Source organism: Oncorhynchus masou, chromosome 24 (genome assembly GCF_036934945.1).
Source record: "Oncorhynchus masou masou isolate Uvic2021 chromosome 24, UVic_Omas_1.1, whole genome shotgun sequence".
Taxonomy (NCBI): Eukaryota; Metazoa; Chordata; class Actinopteri; order Salmoniformes; family Salmonidae; genus Oncorhynchus; species Oncorhynchus masou.
This window is the reverse complement of record NC_088235.1, coordinates 61691006-61707964: the sequence shown is the minus strand read 5'-3', so window position 1 is coordinate 61707964 and position 16959 is coordinate 61691006. Positions and strand designations below refer to the sequence as shown.

At 41.1% G+C, this 16959-nt stretch overlaps 1 protein-coding gene across 1 annotated transcript; it reads left to right on the top strand.

Annotated features, from left to right (window-relative positions):
* The first annotated feature begins 362 nt into the window (after positions 1-362).
* Positions 363-14759, top strand: LOC135512441 (cysteine sulfinic acid decarboxylase-like). Its single transcript, XM_064934468.1, has 16 exons — positions 363-445; positions 776-836; positions 3812-3912; positions 4161-4297; positions 6056-6182; positions 6402-6492; positions 6586-6808; positions 6889-6968; positions 7073-7127; positions 7396-7512; positions 8028-8092; positions 8312-8393; positions 11222-11421; positions 14009-14060; positions 14149-14238; positions 14382-14759. Exons 3-16 carry the CDS (start codon positions 3828-3830, stop codon positions 14553-14555), a joined length of 1578 nt encoding a protein of 525 aa, XP_064790540.1. The 5' UTR covers positions 363-445; positions 776-836; positions 3812-3827; the 3' UTR covers positions 14556-14759.
* The last annotated feature ends 2200 nt before the right edge of the window (positions 14760-16959 follow it).

The following is a 16959-nucleotide window of genomic DNA, read 5'->3' as shown; positions in this document are numbered from 1 at the left end:
TGGACCAGTACATTTTTTCAATAAGATCCTCTTTGAGAATTAACAATGACCTAAGTAAAAGCTAGACAGTAAAGGAGAATCAAAAATTTTCAAAACTGCATTCAGAATAATTTCTGTCATGGCATGTGGGCCCCATTGATTTTGTTATAATGCTTGAATCGCTCAGATAGCATAAACCATGGCCAGATGTGGAAAATTGCAGCAAATTTGTTTTAAAACTGCAACATTTCATCTCCACCACATGGAAAAATGTGTAGAATTGCACGAAATTAGCTTTAAAACAGCTACATTGTGTCACTGGGGCCAACAGGCGGGTCTCGAAAGTGTTCGGTCGGAAACAGCACCAGTGACCACGCACTTGGCCACGCCCACTACCTAAACCCCATTTTGATCCAGAAAAACTAAAGTTTTGACACTATAGTGGAGAGCATCAGCCATATTTTCGGTGAGTGCGTATATTCTATCTTTATAGTAGGAGTCCACGGTTCTGGAAAGTTTTTTTGTAAGACAATAAATGAATCTAGTTGGACGTCATAGCCTACAATATGTCTCCCCTTTTCAAAGGCATCGATTAGATGTTTGCATTCAATACAAGGTCGTTTTTATTGATCTTAGTTTGTCAGTAGAGTTTCTTATTGTGTAATTGTTATAGTATGAAAGACTATTTAGTCATGAAAAGTAATTAGTTGTAGAATTGCATGAATTTTGTTTATAAAAGGGCACGTTTTTCTCGGGTCCTCTTTAAAAATGACCATCCTTAAAAATGTCCCTCTAGCTGGGGTTGGGCTCTGGATGTATGCAAAGAAAGAAGAAAAGCAGAATTGTCTTTTGTGAACGTGAGTATATTATTAGCCTAATTTATGACTATTCAACCTACTCATCACATTATCAATAGTAGGTCATTTCACATTAGTCTGCAAATTCGATGATGCATGCAATACTTTATCATAAATGTGATTTTTATTTTATTTAGTTATTCTTTTTTCTAACTTGAAACACGTGCTGCTTATGATTAGCTAGTTAGCTTAATGTTAACGTTAGCTAGCAGCTGAACCTTTACGAAATTGATTTTACGTTAGAATTTTAGCGCAAATAAAATGTAGGCTGATCTATGTAATCCCAAAGGTGATTATTTATCATGAGGGCGATAAACAATAACTATTAATGCTCCATACTCCAATACTGTTCTGGTATTTTTTTTTCTTCTTCATTTTTATAAATTGCGGAGGTATAACGTTAGTCACATTTGAGGACACAAGCTCAAGTACACCGTACAAATATGAAAATATTAAATCTGAATTATGTATTTCCTATTCAACAAAACATATAAGGCTTGAAGTGACTTGTATGTTTTCAAAATATAGTACAATCAAATTATTAAATGACTCACTAAGATTTTACCTTCCTTATAACTGTAAAATACATATGTGTATGTTTAGTCTTAGAGAACATTTGCATATTTTCTAAAGGTCTCTCTTGATCGAAACTTATGCCCCGCTCTTCTGAACATCAGACAGGGCTTTAGCATATATATATTTTGATTACTTTGATAAAGTTTGCTATAAATCGATCTCTGAATGTGCCAGAGAGACGAATCCATCCTGCTTTGCTAGGATCTAAGGATTGCAGGCTTGTGCATTGTTAGTGGCTGTGACCTAGGGTGTGTTCCTCTGACCAGGTGTTGTTGTTGCATGCCAGATCTTACAACGCATGGATAGGTATTTAACGTATCAGCTAATCACACCATGTTATAGCAATTTATCAGTCGATGACACTGTTAATGACATAGCACGCAACCATTGGTTGATGCGTGCAATGTCTGAGCAGGGGAATGTGACCATCGCGTTTAGCCTATAGTTGGACAGTTGGAAGAGCGACTGAAATGGTAGGCGAAACATCCCAGCTTCAAGTGGTGTCAGATTTCACAGTCCGAGTCACACAGGCGAAAGAGATATACCAGAGGGGAGGGGGCGAAGCAACAGGGTCCACTCCAGTTAAATCGGTCTGCTGGACAACAACTCCCATTTGATAGGGCAGAGACAAGACCATCTCTTCATTATTTACAGTATTTCTGGATATATGGTGCTTTCAATACAACTGGGAATTCTGATTTAAAACCAGGTCAAATAATGAAGTCTGATCTCTAGAAAGTTGCCTCAGTTTCCACGACAAGGAATTCCCTGTTTGATGACCTTTCAAAACTATTTTTAGACATTCCTGCAGTCAGCTTGCCAATTGCACTCTCCCTCAACTTGAGACATCTGTGGCATTGTTGTGCAACAAAACTACACATTTTAGAGTGGCCTTTTATTGTCCCCAGGAGAAGGTGCACCTGTGTAATGATCATGCTGTTTAATCAACTTCTTGATATGCCACACCTGTCAGGTGGATGGATTATCTTGGCAAAGGAGAAATGCCCACTAACAGGGATGTAAATAAATTTGTGCCCAACATTTGAGAGAGAAGCTTTTTGTGCGTCTGGAACATTTCTTGGAGCTTTTATTTCAGCTCATGGAACAAACACTTTACATGTTGTGTTTATTTTTATTCAGTATTTTTCAGCTGTTTTAATAGCAGATCAATCTTTTTAAGATTTTGGGTGCTGATGCATGCCAGATCTTACAACCTCTGGATAGGTATTTTAAGTATCAGCTAAGCACATCGTATGTTATAGCAATCTGTCAGTCGATGACGTGGCACTCTACCATTGTTTGATGCATGCAACGTCTGAGCAGGGCAACGCAACCAATTACTGTAGGAGCATTTGGCTTGAGGAGACTCTGATCGCGTTCCCCTGCTCAGATGTTGCAAGCATCCACCAATGGTTGTGTGCTATGTCATCAACTGACAGATTGCTCTTACATCTGATGATACTTCAAATACCTATCCAGGCGTTGTGAGATCTGGCATGAGTCCAACACAGAAGAATGTGCCCAATTATGCATGTTACTGCTCGGATGGGAGCAAGTCTAGGGGCTGTCTCGCACAATACCTACTAGGTAAGGGGACGCACGAGATTTGCATCTTTCCTCTACAATTATGTGTATATGCAGTAGAGGTCGAGGATTATGATTTTTCAACTCCGATACCGATTATTGGAGGACCAAAAAAGCTACTGCATATACCCTGACTCTGCTTGCACAGAACGCAAGAGAAGTGACACAATTTCCCAAGTTAAAAGAAATTCATGTTAGCAGGCAATGTTAACTAAATATGCAGGTTTAAAAATATATACGTGTGTATTGATTTTAAGAAAGGCATTGATGTTTATGGTTAGGTACACATTGGTGCAACGGCAGTGCTTTTTTTCGCGAATGCGCTTGTTAATTCACCTGTTTAGCGAAGTAGGTTGTGATTCAATGATAAATCATCAGGCACCGCATCGATTATATGCAACGCAGGACAAGCTAGATAAACTAGTAAAATCATCAACCATGTGTAGTTAACTAGTGATTTATGTTTAAGATTTATAGTTTTTTTCTAAGATAAGTTTAATGCAAGCTAGCACCTTATCTTGGCTCCTTACTGCATTCGCATAACAGGTAGTCAGCCTGCCAGCCACGCAGTCTCCTTGTGGAGTGCAATGTAATCAGCCATAATCGTGTCCAAAAAGGCCGATTACTGATCTATGAAAACTTGAAATCGGGCCTAATTAATCGGCCATTCCGATTAATCGGTCGACCTCTAATATGCAGGTTATATATTTTTTTGTTTTGCTTCCGTAAATGTATGTAGTGTAAATGACCCCTTAGAAATGTGGAATGTCAAGGGGTGCATTTGCTCAATTGTTTCTGTTTGGTCTTATTTGCAGACTGTGGTTTTAAGTCATGAGTCACCTACCTAGATTCTGGAACCTGGGATGGTCTTCCTTTCTTGACTGGTGGAGTAATCAGAGTGTTGTTTCAGAGCAAGGTGATTTGGAATGTTTGTGTGTTATCTGACGGGAGGAGGGTGCACTGTCCAGGGTTCTAGAGCCTGTGACTAGATATCTGCAATACCATGAATTGCTATTGTGTAAAGACCGTAAACATGCAAAGAACTTGTTGGTAGTTCTAATGATTGACTTTAACTACTGACTCAACAATGCAGTATCATGAAACTACTACAACTCTATTCAACGCTCTCTCCTTTTTCCTGGTTGGACGATGGGACAACTACAGAACCTTCTCCCCTGTATGGTCAGCAGGATATGAATGAACCTCTCCTGCACAACAGTGAAGGCCAGCTCTTCCTGACCGAGGCTTTTAAAGTCATCATTGAGGAGGTGCTATGTAAAGGCACAGACGTCAAAGAGAAGGTCTCACATCCCTGTTAACTGTCTAATCTCTAGCCTAACATGCCTGTTCTCTGCATTGTGCCATATACAGTACCTTCAGAAAGTGTTTATACCCTTTGACCTATTCCAAATTTTGTTGTTACAGCCTGAATTCATAATGGCATTCAATGTTTTATTTAGCACCCATCTACCCACAATGCCCCATAATGACAAAGTGAAAACAAGTTGTTGCAAATTTATTGAAAATGAAGTACAGAAGTATTTAATTTGCATAAGTGTTCACACCCCTAAGTCAATATTTGGTGAAGCAGCTTTGGTGGCTTTTTGAGTAAGTCTCTAAGAGATTTGCAAACCTGGATTGTATAATATTTGTACTTTATTCTTAAAATAATTCTTCAAGGTCTGTCAAGTTGATTGTTGATCATTGCCAAAACTAACCATGGCACTCGGGAACATTCCATGTCTTGTTAAGCAACTCCAGTGTAGAGTTGTCCTTGTGATTTAGGTTACTGTCCTGCTGAAAGGGGAATTAGGATCCCAGTGTATATTGGAGAGCAGACTGAACCAGGGTTTTCTCTAGGATTTTGCCAGTGCGTATACCTGTGTTCCGTTTCTTTTTATCCTGAACTCCTTGTCGATGATAATCATACCCATAACATGATTCAACCACCACTATGCTTGAAAATATGAAGAGTGGTACTTGGTGATGTGGTGTTTTGGATTTGCCCCAAACATAGTGCTTTGTATTCAGGCCAATTTTCTTTCCCCCAGTGTTATGTGCCTTGTTGCGAACAGGATGCACGTTTTGGAATATTTTTTTATTCTGTATAGGCTTCTTTCTTTTCACTCTGTCATTTAGGTTAGTATTGTGGAGTAACGACAAAGTTATTGCTCCATCCTCAGGTTTCTCATATGACAACCATTAAACTATTTTTACTCCTGAACTTATTTAGGCTTGCCATGACAAAGGGGTTGAATACTTATTGAGTCTAGACATTTCAGCTTACACAACAAAATGTGGAAAAAGTTGAGGGGTGTGAATACTTTTTGAAGGCACTATATTATGTTTTTTGCTGTACAGGCCTTTTGGGTAGTCCTGAGTAACATACCTGTCCTGGTGGGTCATGTAGCAAACTTGTTTAGGAACCACTGGACCTGTAGCGGCAGGTAGCCTAGTGATTAGAGCTTTGGGCCAGTAACCAAAAGGTTGCTAGATCGAATCCCCGAGCTGACAAGATGAAAAATCTGTCATTCTGCCCCTGAACCAGGCAGTTAACCCACTGTTCCTAGGCCGTCATTGTAATTAAGAATTTGTTCATAACTGACTTGTCTAGTTAAATAAAAAATAAACACAATTCCACGGTAAGTGACACAGACTCAGTTTTCAATTTAAAACGTATGGCAAACAAAAACCAATGATTGCAAAGTTAACCAGACGACACTATGCACAAGGACTACTTTTAACAGTTTCCACAGAATTTTACAAAAACACATTTACTTGAAGAGTGCAGATGCAAAGTTTGGTAAAAGAATTATGATTTGTTCCGTTTGTTATAAGTAGTCCGTGTGCATAGTTGTTTCTTTGCAATCACTTTTTTGTTTTTTTTACATTTTAAAGTGAAAAATCAGAATCTTTGTCACTTACTGTGGAATTGCCTGTAAGTTAACTGACATTTTCTTCACACCTGACTGTGTGCATCACAATCAAACATGGAGGTACACACTACTCAGTGCTGTATTTTGATGGGTTGCCTGTGCTTGTTCTACCCCTGGTCACAGGTGTGTGAGTGGCGTGAGCCAGAGGAGTTAGCTGCTCTGCTAGATCTAGAGCTGCGAGAGAATGGGGAGCCGCAACACCAGCTGCTGCAGAGAATACGGGATGTGGCCAAGTACAGTGTCAAGACCAGTAAGTTGTTCCCCCCTTCCCTAGCTCTGTCCAGATTGTTAATGCGGTTTGCTGCTAGCCGCACTAGCGCCCAGAACCAGAGCTAACCCGACCCCACAGGGAAACATTAGACAGACGGAGATGAGTGTGGTTTTTGGTTACATTAGATTCTTGGTAAATGCAATGGCTTGGGACGGTCCTGAATGCATGCACTACAGTAAAGCGCATATCTCTTTCTAGATCATCCGCGGTTCTTCAATCAGCTCTTTGCAGGGGTGGACTACCATGCCTTGACAGGACGATTCCTTACGGAGGCTCTTAACACTAGCCAGTAGGAGAAAGCAATATATATTTATATGCACATATACTTTATGGTATGTAAGTTTTGGTATGAAGATGCTTGTGATGGACTGTTCTTTTACAGGTATACCTATGAGGTGGCTCCAGTGTTTGTCCTGATGGAAGACGAGGTACTCTCCAAGCTACGTTCTCTAGTTGGGTGGGCAGAGGGAGATGGCATCTTCTGCCCAGGCGGTACCATGTCTAACATGTATGCCATGAACGTAGCACGCTACCGGGCCTTCCCAGAAGTAAAACTAAAGGGAATGTGGTCCCTCCCTCGACTAGCTGTCTTTACATCTCAACAGGTGGGGAAAATGGACAGTATGGTTGAAGGAATACACTATCCAACTTCCCATTCATTCATTATACCCTAACTTTCCTCCAGAGCCACTACTCTGTGATGAAAGCGGCTGCATTTCAGGGTATTGGGACCGAGAACGTGTTTAAGGTCAAAGTGGATGACAGGTAAAGTGAGCAGAACCTTTCTTTGTGACTCTTGTCAGTCATCTCATCATTCTTAGGCATACATGATTTACAGATTTTAACACGTGCTCTCTGTTGTCCTAAAGGGGTTGCATGATTCCAGAAGACCTTGGTGAGACAATTGAGCTGGCGAAATCTCAAGCAAGTTTACTGTTTACCTTTTTAATTGACTGTGTAAATTCTATTTTATGTGCTGTATCATTCAGTATTTATACCGATAACAGTAGGAATTGCCAATAGACAATCAGTGATATCTTGCGCAAGGATCTGATGAATTCCTAGTACTCTATTAGCATTTAAAATATTTTATCTGCAATTCCTAGTTGTCTGTCGGCAATGCACATATCACACTACAAGGCAGCAAGTAGAGATGCAAGGGCATCTTTCATTACCCCTCTTCACCTACCAGGGTGCAGTGCCATTCTTTGTCCATGCCACATCAGGAACGACTGTACAAGGCGCCTTTGACCCACTGGAGCCCATCGCTGACATCTGTGACAGACAGGGTTTGTGGATGCATGTTGATGTGAGTTTTTTTTTTAATTAAGTGATCTTTCACTCCAGAATCCAACTTTGTCCAATGTTTTCAGACCACAAAAGTAGTCTTCTGTCAAGATTATGAACGACGGCATCTATTATGTTGATCAAAACTTCATACCCCATTCCCAAAAGAATGTAAAAGATCGACAGTGGCAATTTACATCCTTTTCAACAGTTGACCATCTTTCCCATGTATTTTGACCTGAAGAATACAGATGTAGGATATTAATTTGAGCCAGTTTGCTATAGCAGGAAAATAATCTTGCAGCAATAGGAAATGTGAATTATTTGGATTAGAATTAATGGATTTTTGAAGGGGTTGATGCATTTCTCACAAGGGCATATCAAGTCTAAAATAATGAATTTCAGAAGCCTTTTTAAACTTCAAATACACTACAAATTAAAGTTTCCTGCGTTGCACAAAAGTTCTTCTGCAACAGGGTAATCAAATTTAAGATCCTACATCTGTACTGACTGGCATTCTCTTGTGGTTTGGCACAGGCAGCCTGGGGAGGGAGTGTTCTCTTCTCAAAGGAACACAAACATCTCATGAGAGGAGTTGAGAGGTAGGACTGCATGCTCAGACTACAGTTACTGGATTTAAGTTGTACACAAAACATCAAAATGTGCTGCTGCGTCAAAAAGCTTTTAAATGAATTCAGCCTGTGTGTGCTTGTGTACCAAAGTATAGATTAGGTGTCTTGATGTCTCGCATGACTGGGCAAGCCTTCTGAATGGCTCAAAATAGGACTTTGACTCGAGTGTAATGATGTGTTTGTGATCAGAGCCGATTCAGTGACTTGGAATCCACACAAGATGATGCTGACGGGCTTGCAGTGTTCAGCCATTCTGCTCAAGGACACCACGGTAAGACACCCCTTCACGAGATCCACACAAGGGTTGTTAGGGTTAAAAATCACTTTAAAATGACAAATATTTACACATCATACATGTTTTTTTTATGTATTGAACTGTTTGTCTATGATAAAATGTAATGCAAGTCCTTTATACTTTTATACTGTTCAAAGGGATATTTGGGCAATTAATCCGTTTTGTTCTACTTAATCTGACTATGGGTAACTGATGGATACAATTTATATGTCGACATGCAGTTAGGAGTGAACGTATTGGCTGCAGATCCGTTTTTTCTTGAACCATATTCCCAGGGTCTAATGGTCTCAACACGTCTGCGCATGTGCGGGATTGTGTACTTGCGCACAGTCTCTGCTCTACTTGTACGGAACAAGCTACTCTGAATGGTGTTCGTTTTAATAAATTCAGAGCAAAGCTGAATCAATGTCTGAAAGATCACATAATGATAGTAGGCCTATTGGACATAACAGAACCAAATAGTATAACGTTAATGTAAAAAGGCAAAAATGTGAGGCAAAATGTGATTTTGATTGAAACAAAACACAGCTATGCTACAGTTTAATGCCATCAAAAAATAATTGAAAAACTACTACAACTAACCCATGAAACTGATTGAGATCAAATGGTTGGCAGGTAGATGTTGGTTGTTTCACGAGTAAAACTTTATAATTCACGATTATAATTCACGATTGACAGTGAGAAATGTGAAGGTAGGGTGACGACAACCATGTGTGTAAAGATATATATATACATGGTGACGACAACCATGTGTGTAAAGATAGAGAGAGATATATATATATATATATCTCTATCTCTCTCTCTGTGATGAAAAAGTACTCATTTGTCATACTTGCGTCAAAGTAAAGATGCCTTAATAGAAATTACTTAAGTGAAAGTCACCCAGTATAGTATCAAAAATAAAAATAAATGGTTTATTATATAAAGTAAACAAGATAACATAATGTTTAAAAAATAAAAATAAAAACATTTACAGGGGCATGCTCCAACACTTTTACAAATGAAGAATGTGTTTAGTGAGTCCACCAAATCAGGGGCAGTCGGGATGACCAGGGATGTTCTCTTGATAAGTGTTTGATAAGTGTGTGAATTAGACAATTTTCCTGTCCTGCTAAGCATGAGGCGGTGCACAATGTGGCCCAGCGTCATCCGGGTTAGGGGAGGGTTTGGCTGGCCGGGATGTCCTTGTCCCATTGCGCTCCAGCAAATCCTTGTGGCAGGCCGGGCGCATGCACGCTGACTTTGGTCGCCAGTTGTATGGTGTTACCTCCAACACATTGGTGCGGCTGGCTTCCGGGTTAAGCGGGCAGTGTATCAAGAAGCAGTGCGGCTTGACAGGGACGTGTTTCGGTGGACGCATGGCTCTTGACCTTTATCACTCCAGAGTCTGTACGGAAGTTGCAGCGATGGGACAAGATTGTAACTACCAATTTGGATATAATGAAAATGGGTATAAAAAAAAAAGGTGAAGTAAAGTTGTCAAAAATATAAATTAATGTACAGATTACCCAAAAAACGACTTTTACTTTAGTACTTTACACCACTGATATTAAAGGCTATTATGATTATTATTATTTTTTAACAAGATAAATGTCCCTAAGTTGTATGTCATTGGTGTTGCCATCTTGAAAATCACTCATTACAAAGGTGCACTACATTACCAAAGGTATGTGGACACCTGCTTGTCAAACATCTCATTTCAAAATCATGGGCATTAATATGGAGTTGGTCCCCTCATGTTGCAGCTATAACAGCCTCCTCTCTTCTGGTCAGTCTTTTCACTAGATGTTGGAACATTGCTGCAGGGACTTGTTTCCATTCATCTACAAGAATATTAGTGAGATCAGGCACTGATGTTGGGCAATGAGGCCTGGCTCACAGTTGGCGTTCCAATTCATCCCAAAGGTGTTGAATGGGGTTGAGGTCAGGGCTCTGTGCAGGCCAGTCATGTTCTTCCACATTTCAACAAATCATTTCTGTTTGGACCCTACGGAGGCATTGTCATGCAGAAACAGGAAACACCAAACTGTTACAACAGTTGGAAGGACAGAATCGTCTAGAATGTCATTGTATTATTTCCGTTATTTTCCTTCACTGGACTAAGAGGCCGAGCCCGAACCATGAAAAACGGCCCCAGACCATTATTCCTCCTCCACCAAACTTTACAGTTGGCACTGCTTTTGGGTCAGTAGCGTTCTCCTGGCGTCCGCCAAACCCAGATTGGTTAAGAGTGGCTCATCACTCCAGAGAATGTGTTTCCACTGCTCCAGAGTCCAATGGCGGTGAGCTTTACACCACTCCAGCCAACACCTGGCGTTGTGCGTGGTGATCTTAGGCTTGTGTGCAGCTCCCAACGAACAGTTCTTTTGTTGACGTTGCTTCCAGAGACAGTTTGGAACTCGGTAGTGAGTGTTGCAACCGAGGACAGGTGTTTTTTACATGCTTCAACACTCGTCGGTCTTATTTAAAAATATATATTATATTTTTTTAACCTTAATTTAACTAGGCAAGTCAGTTAAGAACAAATTCTTATTTTCAATGATGGCCTAGGAACAGTGGGTTAACTGCCTGTTCAGGGGCATAACGACAGATTTGTACCTTGTCAGCTCAGGGATTTGAACTTGCAACCTTTCGGTTACTAGTCCAACGCTCTAACCACAGGTTTAAAGACCATGCTTTCTATAGTTCTCCTTCTTTCCTGTCGTGACAGTTTGATACCTGTTTGTCTTCTCAGTTATGGTTGGTCTGTTGCCATTTTTTTTGTTAAATCTCAGCTATTCTTGATCTCTTCCCATTTTCCACAGCACCTATTGAAACATTGCCACAGTGCGGATGCAAAGTACCTCTTCCAGCAGGACAAGTTCTATGACACGAGTCTGGACACGGGGGACAAGTCGATACAGTGTGGCCGTAAGGTTGACTGCCTGAAGCTGTGGTTGATGTGGAAAGCTGTAGGGTCAAAAGGCTTGGAAGAGCGTGTTGACAGGGCTTTCACCCATACAAGGTACAAACATAGACATTCACAAACCTACTGCTGTAAGTCTGACTCATCAAGCTCCTTACATAACACACCTTAGAGTTGTCATTTTTTTTAATGTATCGAATCTACAGTAGAGTCAAAAGTTTGGACACCTACTCATTCAAGGGTTTTTCTTTATTTTTACTATTTTCTACATTGTAGAATAATGGTGAAGACATCAAAACTATGAAATAACACACATGGAGTCATGAAGTAACCAAAAAAGTGTTATATACAAATATATATTTAATTTTTGAGATTTTTCAAAGTAAGCTACGGTTGGGTGATTGTGGAGGCCAGGTCATCTGATGCAGCACTCCATCACTCTCTTTGGTCATATAGCTCTTACACAGCCTGGAGCTGTGTTGGGTCATTGGGTCAAAGCAACAAATGATAGTCCCACTAAGTGCAAACCAGATGGGATGGCGTATCTCTGCAGAATGCTTAAATGTGCCTGGAATTCTAAATACATCACAAGACATTAAATCACAGACCCCCACACCACTACCTCCATGCTTCACGGTGTGAACCACACATGTAGAGATCATCTGTTTACCTACTCTGTGTCTCACAAAGATACAGCGGTTTGAGTTTATTTTTGCAGGGACAGTGCACATTAATCAACGTTTCAGTAAAAGTACCGGTTTTAGCCAGGCGGCTAGTTTTCAACCGCAGTCTCTGGGCAGGTTATTAAAAACAATTACAATACAGACAATCAATGAGCAGTGAGCAGACGCAGAGCAACATAGGACAATCAAGACAGCGTACAGACAGAGCAACATAGCACAAAAAGCAACAAGACAAAATCCATAAAAGCAAGTGTTTCCACCCCTCACAAGCTACAGACAACATGGAAAGTGGCAATACACAGCTAGGGATTAGGTTCACAAATCTGATTGACCTTTAGCCATGTCTTCATGTTTTTTGTGAAAGTGTGATAGGTGGTGCAGTTATGTGTGTCTGATGGCAGTGTATTCCAGACCTGGGAAGCTCTCACAGAGAAAGCAGATTTTCTAAAGGTGCTTTTCCTTAAGGGAACTATACAGTCACCTCTCATGGCAGACATTGTGGATCTGCTGCCATATGTTTGGGTTTTCTGTTTAACAAAAATACTGAGTGGAGGGGGAGCCAGGCCATTTAGGATCTTGAATAGAAGACGTGTCGGTGTATTGCACAAGATTTTCCCAACTCAAGAGCTCATGCTTTCTGAGGATGTAACAGTGATGATGGCTATTGGGCTTCCTATCAAGTACTTTGAGAGCCTGTTTGACTGAATGGGTTTTAATGTTGTACAGCAAGCTTGGGCCGAACTAGTCAAGCAGTATGTTAAGTGGGGGAGAATCAAAGATTTGAAGTACAGTTTTGCTACCTCTGTATCAAACAATTAAAAAAAAATCGGAAATTAGCTAGGTTGAATTGGTTATTTGAATTACCTTTTTCACATGGATTTTAAGAGGTTGGAATTAAGTATGATGCCATGGTACTTAAAATCAGATACCAGCTGGAGAATCTCCCCTGACACATAGACATCTGGCTCAGTAGCATCTGTTGCCCTCTTTGTGAAGAACATGCAGACAGTTCTTTTCATATTGAGATGCAAACATGAGTCACTGAGCCACTTTGTAACCTGGACCATTACAGTAGTGAGTTCTTGTGCAGCTTGCTGTTTGCTCTCTGTGTGCACATATCACTGTATCATCTGCATACATTTGAACTTCAGTCCCAGTACAGACAGAAGGCAGATCATTAATGTACAGGCTGAAAAGGAAGGGCCTCAGTATTGACCCTTGGGGCACATAGCTAAGAGTGGGCGACAGCTCATTGCTCTCTCTGACACACTGAGTTCTGCCGTCAAGGTATGATTTCATCCATCAAGGCATCGGGGGAAAAGTTGAACGTGGACAATTTTGTGATGAGAATCTCATGGTTAACAGTATCAAAAGCCTTCCTTAGGTCCAGAAACACAGCCCCAACATCGCCCCCTTTGTCCATCTTGGACTTCACATTTTCCAGAGGAAAGCAGTTGGAAGTTTCTGTGGAGTGTTTCTCTCTGAAGCCAAACTGCGTCAAGTGTAATGTGAAGGGGTTGTTGTTGAGGTGGGCAATCAGTTCTGCTACACACTTTTCAGCAACCTTCCACATCTGTATAGGATAAGATATCATTCCAGTTAATTCCCTTAATTGCGTTTTCAAAATAATTTAATTCACTCTTCGGTATTCTTAGTTGGAACCAAAAATCTCAAATTTGGACTCTTCAGACCAAAGGACAGATTTCCACCGGTCCAGTGTACATTGCTTGTTTCTTGGCCCAAGTAAGTCTCTTCTTATTATTGGTGTCTTTTAGTGGTGGTTTCTTTGCAGCAATTTGACCATGAACGCTTTTTTTGGTTACTGCATGATTTCACATGTTATTTCATAGTTGATGCCTTCACTATTATTCTACAATGTAGAAAATACAAAAAACAAAAACTTGCATAAGTACGTGTCCAAACTTTTGACTGGTACTGTATGTCAATGAAAGATGTTCAAATGTTGTGGAACACTGATCTGTGTGTTGACCGTCCAACCATAGATATCTGGTGGAGGAGATGAAGAGAAGAGAGGGCTTTGAACTTATAGGGAAGGTGAGTCATTGTTTTAGCAAATACATAGAAAACATTTTCTTCTCCCATTTATCTCACCTATGTCTTCCGCTTTTGTTCTGTTGAACAGCCGTTGTTTGTGAACGTGTGTTTCTGGTTCATACCACCCAGTCTGAGGGGAAAGGAGAACAGTCCAGACTACAATGACAGATTGTCAAAGGTTGGTGTGTGAAGTGCTTACTATGATTCCAGTTATTTATTTGTTTTACCTCCAATTGCTATGATATATTCTACATTTTAATCCAGTTAGTTTGTCTGTCTGGCTGATACAATGCTTGGGTGATCTTGTGTCTTCATCAACAGGTGGCTCCAGTGATTAAGGAGCGAATGATGAAGCAGGGTACTATGATGTTGGGCTACCAGCCTCAGGGTGGACGAGTCAACTTCTTCCGCATGATAGTAATCTCACCGCAGCTCTCCCACCAAGATATGACATTCTGTCTGAATGAGATTGAGAGGCTTGGGAATGATCTGTGATCTGTAATTATACCTAAATATGGTCTTGCACCTCCATCTATGTCATGACTCTCAACAGATGTTAGTTTTTTTTTAACAATATGATCCATTTTTCATCAGTCTAATGCTCATTTCACTAGTCTAATGGCACTGATTGTGGACAAGAATGCCAAACAAAGTGTTTGAAATGTGGTATGTGACACAGTAATAAACCTAGTCCAGAGACTTGTTGTATGGCATATTTGATGTATTATTCGGTTGTAGAACGTGATGTAGGAGATTCTAAGAAATGCCCATGACAGATGCTGACGGAAGCCTGATCAGTGCAATGATACCTGGTATAGACAGACAGAGGAGCCCATGGGCTGCAGCAGAACTCCATAGAGAAAGCGTCCCTATATACACTGAACAAAAAATATAAATGCAACAATTTAGCAGTGCGACAGCATACGATCTCCTTTACATAGAGTTGATCATGCTGTTGATTGTGGCCTGTGGGATGTTTTCCCACTCCTCTTAAAAGGCTGTGCAAAGTTGCTGGATATTGGCGGGAGATGGAACACAGAGCATCCTGAACATGCTCATTGGGTGACATGTCTTGAGTATGCAACCGGGACATTTTCAGCTTCCAGGAATTGTGTACAGATCCTTGTGACATTGGGGCCCTGCATTATCATGCTGAAACATGAGGTGATGGCGGAGGATGAATGGCAAGACAATGGGCCTCAGGATCTTGTCACTTTATCTGTACATTCAAATTGCCATTGATTGTTGTCTGTAGCTTATGCCTACCGCCACCATGGGGCACTTTCTACACAACGTTGACATTAGGAAACCTCGCCCACACACCTCCATAAAAGCTGTCTGCCATTTGCCCAGTACAGTTGAAACCAGGATTCATTCGTGAAGAGCACATTTCTCCAGCGTGCCAGTGGCCATCGAAGGTGAGCATTTGCCCACTGACATCGGTTACGATGCTAAACTGCAGTCAGGTCAAGACCCTGATGAAGATGACGAGCACGCAGTTGAGCCTCCCTGAGAAAGTTTGACAGTTCGTGCAGAAATTCTTTGGTTGTGCAAAACCACCATTTTTGCAAACCCAATGTCATCAGCTGTCTGGGTGGCTGGTCTCAGACAATCCTGCAGGTGAAGACACCGTATGTGGAGGTCCTGGTCTGGCGTGGTTACATGTGCTCTGCAGTTGTGAGCCTGGTTTGACATACTGTCAAATTCTCTAAAATGACGTTGGGGGTGGCTTATGGTAGAGAAATTAACATTCAGTTCTCTAGCAACAGCTCTGGTGGACATTCTTGCAGTCGGCATGCCAAATGCATGCTCCCTCAACTAGACACCTGTGCACCTTGTGCTGGAAAAAAAGAGGCCACTCTAAATTGTGCAGTTTTGTCACAACAAAACTGCACAATTTAGTGGCCTCTTTTTTTTCCAGCACAAGGTGCACCTGTGTAATGATCATGCTGTTTAATCAGCTTCTTGATAGGCCACCCCTGTCAGGTGGATGTGTTATCTTGACATAGGATAAATGCTCACTAACAGGGATGTAAAATAATTGAGAAATACGCTTTTTGTGTGTATGGAAAATTCCTGGGATCTTTTATTTCAGCTCATGAAACATGGGACCAACACTTTACATGTTGCGTTTATATTTTGTTAAGTATAGTTTCTATGGCGTCTTTGAGCACACAGGCAGCACAATGAGGAGATCTCTGACCCAGTTGGCCATGAGGAGGGATCAGCCAATGAAGTTGGAAGTCCCACCCAGTTGACTGCATTAAAATGGTGGAAGCCATCAATGGCACTACCCATGCTAATATGGTCTTTTGGCCACTAGAGGCCTCTCATAGAGAGTGATAGTCTTCTCTGCACAGCCATAAAAAGTGAATTTTCAAGACCCAACGTGCCTGGATTTAAGATGGCCTTAGCTGAGAAGGGTGAATGTTTATTAAATCTGTCTGCATATGTTCATTTTTGAGCAGTTGTACGAGTGTGTACAGCGGGAAGGGAGGTGAGGCTTTACAGCTGACATGGGTGTGATCCACAAACACTCTGCTGGGGTTAAGTCCATGAAAAAGTTCTAAGGGGCCACTTCTTGGCGTCAACGCCGCCATGAATTTCAACTGAGCAGGGGCAGACTGGCCATATGGCATTTCGGACAAATGCCAGATAGGCTGGTCCATTTCTAGCCCAGTGGATCTGTCTAAATAGTTTTTAGCGCAAATTATTATCTGGCTAATAATGGGGGCCTCAAGGAAAATAATGGATCAGTCTGGGGGCCTCAAGGAAAAGAGCGAGCCGGTGTGTTAGAAATTCCAGGCCCGATTTTCGGATGGACAAGGTAAAATCAAGACGTCAGTGATCTTCAGGTCGGTGTGTAGCGGTTATGAAATGAAGGTTTGGTTTGGAAAGG

Excerpts from the sequence above, each read along its gene's own strand:
- LOC135512441 (XM_064934468.1), top strand. The coding sequence starts at position 3,828 with ATGAGTCACCTACCTAGATTCTGGAACCTGGGATGGTCTTCCTTTCTT. Across the intron at positions 4,298-6,055 it reads GCACAGACGTCAAAGAGAAG|GTGTGTGAGTGGCGTGAGCC; the intron begins GTCTCACATCCC and ends CCCTGGTCACAG. Across the intron at positions 6,969-7,072 it reads AAGGTCAAAGTGGATGACAG|GGGTTGCATGATTCCAGAAG; the intron begins GTAAAGTGAGCA and ends GTTGTCCTAAAG.